Source organism: Idiotropiscis lumnitzeri, chromosome 5 (genome assembly GCF_059441095.1).
Source record: "Idiotropiscis lumnitzeri isolate Australia: NSW breed Sydney's pygmy pipehorse chromosome 5, RoL_Ilum_1.0, whole genome shotgun sequence".
In the NCBI taxonomy this organism is placed as follows: Eukaryota; Metazoa; Chordata; class Actinopteri; order Syngnathiformes; family Syngnathidae; genus Idiotropiscis; species Idiotropiscis lumnitzeri.
The window spans coordinates 22,780,171-22,789,730 of NC_142395.1; the positions used below are offsets into that span (position 1 = coordinate 22,780,171).

Consider the following 9,560-nt stretch of genomic DNA (forward strand, 5'->3'; position numbering starts at 1 on the left):
GTATCACCATGGAACCCATTCTGTCTCCCCGAAGGGTGGTCGCGCTGGACGGACATCTCATCGCCCGGGTCTCCCAACAGACCGCTCCCCTGACCCTCATCGTCTCTGGAAATCACCGGGAGTCCATCAGATTTTTTCTGATTCACTCTCCCCAGGTCCCCCTGGTCTTAGGGTTCCCCTGGCTCCAGACCCACAATCCCACCATCGATTGGAGGAGGTGCGTGCTGACAGGATGGAGTGAGTTCTGCCACTCCCACTGCCTGCGTTCAGCGGATCCGCCCCCTTCCTCTACGCTTCCCCCCCCCCCTCCCCCTGACGTCTCCTCCGTTCCCCCGGACTACCACGACCTGGCGCAGGTTTTCAACAAGGACCTTGCCCGTACCCTCCCGCCCCATCGTCCGTACGACTGCGCCATCGACCTCCTCCCGGGGGCCCCCCTGCCCAACACCCGGCTATACAACATCTCCAGGCCAGAGAAGGAGGCCATGGAGACGTACATCCGGGAGTCACTTGCGACCGGTCTCATCCGTCCCTCGTCTTCTCCTCTGGGCGCGGGCTTCTTTTTCGTAAAAAAGAAGGACGCCTCGCTCCGCCCCTGCATTGACTTCAAACCATTAAACCAAATAACGGTCAAAAACAAGTCTTCGCTCCCCCTCATCGACCCGTCGTTCGAACCTCTATGTGAGGCCCAGATTTTCTCAAAGTTGGACTTACGAAATGCGTACCACCTGGTCCGCATCAGGGAGGGGGACGAGTGGAAGACGGCATTCAACACACCATTGGGGCACTTCGAGTATCTGGTGATGCCTTTCGGACTTACCAACGCCCCCGCCGTCTTCCAGACCCTCATGACAGACGTTTTCCGCGACATGCTCAACCGGTTCGTATTCATATATCTCGACGACATCCTCATATTCTCCCGCTCTCTCGCAGATCACCGCCGGCATGTCCGACTGGTCCTCCAGCGCCTCCTGGAGAACCGCCTCTACGTGAAGCCCGAGAAATGCGAGTTCCACGTCCCTTCGGTGCCCTTCCTTGGCTATATCATCGCCAGGGGGCAACTTCGCCCCGACCCGGCCAAGATCCAGGCCGTGGCGGAGTGGCCCCAGCCCACCACCCGGAAGGAGCTGCAACGTTTTCTCGGATTCGCAAATTTCTACCGCCGTTTCATCCGGGACTACAGTAAGGTCGCCAGTCCACTCACCGCGCTTACGTCCACAGCCACCACATTCCAGTGGACCCCGGCGGCCGCCCAGGCCTTCACCCACCTGAAGAAGGCCTTCACCAGCGCCCCCGTACTCCGGCACCCAGACCCCGCTCTCCAGTTCATCGTGGAGGTGGACGCCTCCGACACCGGGGCGGGGGCCGTCCTCTCCCAGCGGGATCCCGGTACCCAGGTAGTCCATCCGTGTGCCTTTTTTTCCAGGCGCCTATCCCCCGCCGAGCGAAACTACGACGTGGGCAATCGAGAACTCCTCGCGGTGGTATGGGCTCTCCAGGAGTGGCGGCACTGGCTCGAGGGCACCTCGACCCCTTTTTTGGTCTGGACCGACCACAAAAACCTGGCATACCTGCAGTCCGCCAAGAGACTCAACCCCCGCCAGGCACGCTGGAACTTGTTCTTGAGCCGTTTCAATTTTACCCTCTCCTTCCGCCCCGGCTCGAACAATGGGAAGGCGGACGCCCTCTCACGTCAGTTCTCGCCCCCTGCCAGCCCTGACGCTCCGGAGCCCATTCTTCCCTCGGCCTGTCTACTGGGGGCGGCCACCTGGGACATCGAGCAGGTCGTCCGCAACGCTCAGGAGCAGCAACCGGACCCGCGCCCAGTCCCTTCCGACCGCTTGTTCGTTCCCGACACCGTGCGGTCACAGGTACTGCAATGGGGGCACTCATCCACACTCACCTGCCACCCGGGGGTGGCACGCACTCTCCGCTTCCTCCAGCAGCGTTTCTGGTGGCCCCGGATGGCTAAGGATACCCGGGAGTTCGTGCGAGCCTGCTCCGTCTGCGCACGCGGAAAGGCCTCCCACGCGGTCCCCGCCGGCCTCCTCCAGCCCCTGCCGATTCCAAGCCGTCCATGGTCGCACATCGCCCTGGACTTTGTTACCGGTCTCCCTCCGTCCAACGGACACACAGTCATCCTCACCCTGGTCGACAGGTTTTCCAAAAGCGTCCACTACGTCCCCCTACCCAAGCTGCCCACCGCGCTTGAGACCGCCAAACTCATCACCCAACACGTTTTCCGACCCCACGGCATCCCGGAGGACATCGTGTCCGACCGGGGCCCCCAGTTCGCTTCACAAGTTTGGCAGGAATTCTGCAAGGCAGTCGGGGCCACCGCCAGTCTCTCCTCGGGCTACCACCCCCAATCCAACGGCCAGACGGAGCGGGCCAACCAGGACCTGGAAGCCGCCCTCCGATGCGTGGTGGCCCGCAACCCGGACTCCTGGAGCGACGCACTACCCTGGGTCGAGTACGCCCATAACTCCCTCTCCACCACGGCCACAGGTATGTCTCCCTTCATGGTCTGTTTCGGTTACCAACCACCTCTCTTCAAGGACCAGGAGCATACCGTGGCCATTCCTTCCGTGGAGGAGCATCTCCGCCGGATCCGGGGGGTGTGGGCCGAAGCGAGGGCCGCCCTCATTCGAACAGCCCAGAGGACCAAGCGACTGGCTGATCGCCGCCGGTCCCCAGCCCCGGACTACGTGCCTGGCCAAATGGTGTGGCTCTCCTCACGCGATCTTCCCCTACAAGTCGAGTCTCGTAAGCTGGCTCCTCGCTTTATCGGTCCCTTTCCCGTCGAAAGAATCATCAACCCATGCTCTGTTCGACTCAAACTTCCCGACTCCCTGAAGATTCACCCCACATTCCATGTCTCCCTCCTCAAACCGGTATCCTCCAGCCCTCTGAGCCCTCCGGCGGCACCCCCCCCACCCCCCATGATAATAGACGACCACCCGGCTTACACGGTGGCAAAAGTCCTGGACGTTCGGCGCCGGGGCCGGGGCTACCAGTACCTGGTGGACTGGGAGGGTTACGGTCCGGAGGAGCGCTCCTGGATCTCCCGAAAACTGTTTTTGACCGACGCCCCCATCAGGGAGTTTTACGCACTTCACCCGGACAAGCCGGGTAGGACGCCAGGAGGCGTCCGTTAGGGGGGGGGTACTGTGACGGTTCGGGCCGGGGAGGAGGGCGTGGCAGTTCTGTTTGTTACAGGTTCACGATCCACCCAGCCAGGCTCTCCTCCGGAGAAAGTGGGCGTCGGCTCCGGCGCACCTGCAGCTCGTTGCCGGCAATCAGCGCCGGCTTAAGAACCAGCCACGCCAGGAGTCCGACGCCGGATTATCTTGTCACCTCACGTGGTACTGGCTCATGTCTCGTCTTGTTTCCCGTTCGCCTGACTCGCCTTGCTCTCGTGCTTGCTTGACCCCTGCTCTGCCGTCTCCCCCCTCTAGCCGACCTGAACCCGTCTGGTCCCGCTCCGCACGCCAGCGCCTCCGAGATCCCGCCCGGCAAACATCCCGCCAGCGCTCTCCGCTCCGCCGTGCTTCGCGCTACCACGCCAGCCCGACTTCGCCTCCCAACACGTCTCGCTCGACCGCACCCTCGTCCGCGCCACCCGGCACTGGCCCGTCGGCTTCCTTCGACGCTGTCCTGGACGACGCCTGCCTTGCGGTGGACTCTCTCCAGCTCGCATCCCCACTCCAGCCTTCAATAAACCCTGTTTCCCACTCACCTGTCGCTTTCGGGTCCTCCTTCCTTCCCACACGGTTCATAGAACCGCGACAGAATAGACAATAAAAAAAAAAAATGAAACGGCGACTGTGGTGATGAAATACCATCATGCTGTCAAAACGTCTGGCATCGTGAAAGAGGTCATACCCACTCGCTTGGTAGCTGTGGATGGTGAGCAGATTGGGTTATTTTTTTACCCAATGTTGGGTTGATTTATTGGATTTAAGATTGGATTTTGGTGTGCTGGTGTCGCCTTTTTGGACCGTTAGGTATTGAAGTTGAATTAAATGCAATGTCATATTTTTAGGAAGTGTTTGTTGTGGCTGGATCACTCACTGCTGATTTTGGAACGGGATTGGAACGCCAGTCAGGGCAAACAGGAACTGCCATTTGGGTCCTTCGGCAAGACCTTCCCAGTCGCTGCCAATCCATCTGAGATAAAAATGGAGAGATTGCATCAGGAAGGGCATCTGGCGGAAAGACTTTGCCAAACATATCATGTGACTTCGTCGCTGTGGTGACCCATGACTGGAGAAAGTTTTTTTTTTTTTTCTTAGAAAATGTTAAAAATGACATTTGTGTTACTTTTAACCTCAGAAATTCTGATGACTTCCAACTCGTTTCTTGATCAGTATGGGGATTTTTTTTTTTTTTTATACCCCTTGTTGAATCAAAATCTTTCTTCATCATACTGGAATCAAATCATCTAAATATCTCAAGCTACTTTTAATTTTGCAATTTTACTATCACCCCAGCAGATTGCAACTGCTGCCCCTCCCTTTGGGCTTACATAAAAAAATGTAACCCTCAAAGCGCAAGATTGTAATTTGAGAAAACACTGTTACAATAAAAGCTCCGAGCATTTAATACGCCAATTCACCGACGCTTGTAAAACTGGTATTTATTTCAGCTATTTGTTATTTAAGACATTTATTCGGCGGTCCATTGAGGACAACTATTATGTATGTATTGGCACAAATGAACTCCTCAGCCGACATTTGTAACTTTAATTATGTCGCGATGCTATTCCCAGCACTCGCCAACTCATTTCAACAGATTCAAATGAGTATTTTAAATAATACTTTCAATTCTGATGTTTTAAAACAGCTACTACGTATCCTGTATATATGCCATTATATTGAGCTATTTGCGACCATGTTAGGTCATGCTTTTGAAGGCAGACCTTTTCGTTTGGATATGTTCCGCATAAGTGGGACACAAACGTGAAGGCCAAGATATCCAGCTGTGTGTTTGGCTTAAATGTCACATTAACATCCATGCTGCCTTTGCCATAAGTGCTTTGACATTCTCTGACAGACTTACTTGGAACAGATTTAAAAAAAGAAAAAAAAAATCCTCCATCCCACTGCAAAGTCTGTCATTGGAACACGTCACATTTCACATAGAACTAATGTTGTGATTTCCATGATCACCGGTTCAAGGGTCTGATACGTTCCACTTGTTCATGATGAGTATTGTTACGGGCGTTTGGAGGAGGGTTTCAACCTTTTTTTTTTTTTTTTGCAGCTGACCTTTAGCGAGCTGCACGGGTTAGCTTCAGATGCTTTTGTGTATGTAATTTTTCAAATGTAATGCCTGAAGAGCAGGGGAGGCTCTGCATGTCGCATCTAATTGCAAGCGCCGCTGAAGAACAATGCCACAATAAGTTAGTTTAAAGCTCCCTACCCTCCACCAAGACTGCAAAATAAAATGAGTTTCTCGACACAGCATTTAAAGCACGGTGAGAAACTGAAGGTTTGGGGCACGAAAAGCGAGGACCAGAAAAAAAAAACAACTCAGTGTGATGCATTGCAGCTCTAAATCACTCTGATGACTAGGCTGAATACACACGTCGGATTTGATTACGATATTGTGTGCATGTGAAACACATAACGTGCATCATAAAATCTAGACGTCACACACACGTTTCGAGAGAAGCTGTCAACAAGTCAAAATGCAAAAGGAAGAAATATAGATTTATTCAACATTCAGTCAGCAATTGAAGGCTTTAAGTAAGTGCTTTTGAGTCGATAACGTGAGACCACTGCTTTTCGGTCCGTGCCTTTGAGCTTTTCGGAGGAACCATTCCTTATTTTGATCATGATGTGTGATGGTATCAGTTTGTGTTTAAAAAAAAAATGGGAATAAAATATTTGTTCTTTATTTATTTATTTTTTTAGGTTAAACATTTTCACATTTTTGTGTCGGACAACGTATCTTTTATAAAACTGCTTTGATTTTGGCCTGACATAGATGTAACAAGTTGGGTAATATAAATAATACTGCTCTTACCCCATGTTTGTCCACCTCTGGCGCTGCAGCTACTTGGGGAAAGATCAGACAATTTCTTTTTTCATGGGATTCACACATAGCAGTCCTGAAGTAACACTACAAGGTGGAATTATTGCAATTATTGAGCCTTGAGGTATTTTGAAATGAAGCATGTCAACTGACATTTTATTAAGACACCTGGAAAGTGTTTGGATGTGTGGGGAAAATGGCATAACATTTCTCCTTTAAGGATAGAAGGGATGTTTATGGTAATTATATGTGTGACCTGTAAATTTAAAATTTGTTGCAACACCCTAGCCACCTGAAAAAAGCAGTTCTTAACTGCAAGAGAAAAAAGAAAAATTATGACTCTTACAGCCAATACAGGATATGCATTGTCAGAAACATAAATCAAAAATGCATGTTAACAACATCCTTCCGGCGAGAAATATTTCTGTCACGCCAATATGTAGTTGCTATTACATACATGTCAGGGTAGCTCTTGCAGGCACAGATCATCACAACATTAAACCATTCCTTCCCTTTCTTACTATGTGTTAAAATCCCTGCTCGGGGCATTTTTTTGTGTGTATGCGCGTGTGTGTGTGTGTGTGTGCACACGTGTATGTTCAGTGGCGTGCTCAATACCTCTTTTATATGTGTATATATATATATACATATATATATATATATATATATATATATATATACATATTAAATAAAAAAATTATATATATATATATATCAAATAAATAAATTATATATATATATAAATTAAATAAATATATATATATACATATTAAATAAATAAATAAATTATATATATATATATATATAAATTAAATAAATATATATCTATATATTATTTATTTATTTATGTATTTAATGTTTATATATATATATATATATATATATATATATATATATATATATATATATATAAAGGTTAAAGTTTGTTTTTAAAAAAAGACTTTAGTGGGAGGTATTAAAAACCCCTGGAGACTTGAATACAGACTTGACCCTCAATTCTTTGTGTCATTTTGGCAAGTGAGACGGTTCCCTGTGCAGATTCGGGTCACTGTGTGGGATGTGGACCAAAACACAGACAAAATAATGTGAGATGGCAGCAATGCTCTCTCAGCTCTCCACTGCAGCAATTTTACTTTACCACGATGACCAAGCTTGTGATGTTTTCAAGATTATAATAAACAAAACAAAGAAAAAAAGTAACACTGACTGGAAAGTAGACATTTTAAAGGCAAGGAACCATATTTGGCAGATTAAGTTGAAAACAAAATGGAATAGCCACATGGCTCACTTTAGTATCAAGGCAGTACAAATATGTGAGTAGAAAAACAAGTCAGTAGTAATAACTGTGTAATATAATAATATCATCCAGAATTATTCAGAACCTAAAAGTATTTGACATAACTTGTACTCTGCTCTTTCTGACAACAAATACGACAGACGCTAAACTGTAAGTGTATGTGGGGTTGAGTGAACCCCCCCCTGAGACTGCTGGAGTGAAGCTCCGTGGGGGAGCATGACTGATGGTTTATACCTTGAAACTTTTGGGGGATCAGAAGCGGCTGAGGTACGATACGAGAGATATATTTCCCAAACCTCGGGATCAGTGTGTGCTTGAGCTTTGTGTGTTGCTTAGAAACATGCCAGCATTTCGAGCATGGACGTTTGATGTGGATTTCGATTGCTGGCTACGCTGACTCCCACTGGTGCTCGCTGCACTTGAGAGCATCGGGTACGATTGAGCGCATCAAAGTTTGATGGCAGTAAAGATTGATGCTGATACATATTTGAAATCTTAACAAAAATAGCGGCCCAGGTGCTGCGTCAACCAAAACAAGACTATGTTGCTTACACTGAGCACCATAATAAAACAATCTTTTGTAAAAAGGTATTAAGCGTAAAAAAATTTAAAAAGATACTAAAATCATAAAAATAAATACATAAAATAAATAAAATAAATAAAATAAATAAAATAAATAAAATAAATTAAATAAATAAAATAAAATAAATAAAATCAAATAAAATAAATCAAATAAAATAAATAGATAAATAAAATAAAATAAAATCTCTTTTTACCTCACTAATGTGAAAGAATGTCCAGTGGAGCTGCAAAGAACTTCATTAGTACCAGCAAGAGTAGTACTAGAGAAAGTACAATAGACAACATTTTAATCTCACACTTTGAGAGTGTGATGGGACAAATTTTGATCAATCCCGTAGAAAATCGTTATTAATTACATCAGTTTTCCGCGTCGCTCTCTCACTCATTGTCCTTCCAATAATGAAGCTCATCACATCAGCGCTGACAAAATCACTCCTCATCAAACCGGAGGTACGGTCCTTTGATAACACCGATGTCATTTTCTATCCTAATGAGGCGCACTTATCTCCAAGTTATCGTGATATTGAATCATGTTCGACAAGGTGACACGACGCAACACAAAGTTGGGCTACCTTAACAAAAAAAGGCAGAATATCAGGATACTGTATCTAGAAAAGGGTGTGAGGATTTATGCACTCACAACTATCTTTACACCAAACTCTGGATAGATGTAAAATAAAGCATCTGATCGGAACACCGACCAAGAAAATGTATTTGATACATGTCATAATTTGAGACAGTTCAATCATAGTTGTCCTCTCATTACTAAAACACCCTCATCATGTTTGTCGGCTGATAATTCTCAAAGCAATAAGAGAGGAAAAATACGTATTCAAAGTTGTGTCCCTAAGATCACCTTGATTAATCCAAAAGCCTGTTCTTGAACGTAAAACAGCACGACTTCATTTACAACGGTTTCTTTTTTTCCGCCCCTCCCTTTCAATTTAGCATGTGGAAGCAACCGTGACACCACGAAACAATCAATAGTTTCTTTGTTGGGGAGCTGAGTGCATTAATGAAATGCTTGAGAATACTCGGGTTTTTCACTACTTGACTTTCAGGACTTGGACACATTTTGAAATTAACCCATGAATGGAGTTGGTGTCTTCGTTCAGCAACAAAAAGTAGATCAGTGGTTTTGTATCTATAGGAAAAAAAGAAAAATGCAATTACGGTAAATGTTTCTCAGGTCGTATGTTTCAAAATTTAGCCAAACTATTTGGAGAAAATGTACTCCCAAAATTGCTTTTATTTTGAAACTTGTGATTTTTATGAGCATGTCTGGACTTCCATACAAGGTTTAACGAGCAAGAGCATGTGTCTGAAGTCTTGCTAAACAACTTTTTTTCCAAAAAAGGAGACGAGCAAAAATGACAACCGTGGTTCTGATGCCAGCAAAATTAATATTTTCAGCACGATAGCAAGAAGAACGCCAAGAAGTTTAGGTCTCATAATTCTGCATGCAAATATGCAGTTTCATACACTGTACATGCTGGCTGTATTATAAGTCATTACTGTCAATAAAAATATATCTCCCACGTATTTATCTATTTATAAGTCCTGGCTGGGAACTGCTCATATAAATTGGCAGTTGGTGCACAAAAATGCTTGAATTTGTAAAATATTAGTATAATATCATATA

General features: G+C 46.5%; 1 protein-coding gene across 1 annotated transcript; it reads left to right on the plus strand.

Annotated features, from left to right (window-relative positions):
• The first annotated feature begins 2,257 nt into the window (after positions 1–2,257).
• Positions 2,258–3,738, plus strand: LOC148337315 (uncharacterized). The gene is made up of 2 exons (XM_088296948.1): positions 2,258–3,365; positions 3,459–3,738. Exon 1 carries the CDS (start codon positions 2,511–2,513, stop codon positions 3,156–3,158), a length of 648 nt encoding a protein of 215 aa, XP_088153074.1. The 5' UTR covers positions 2,258–2,510; the 3' UTR covers positions 3,159–3,365; positions 3,459–3,738.
• The last annotated feature ends 5,822 nt before the right edge of the window (positions 3,739–9,560 follow it).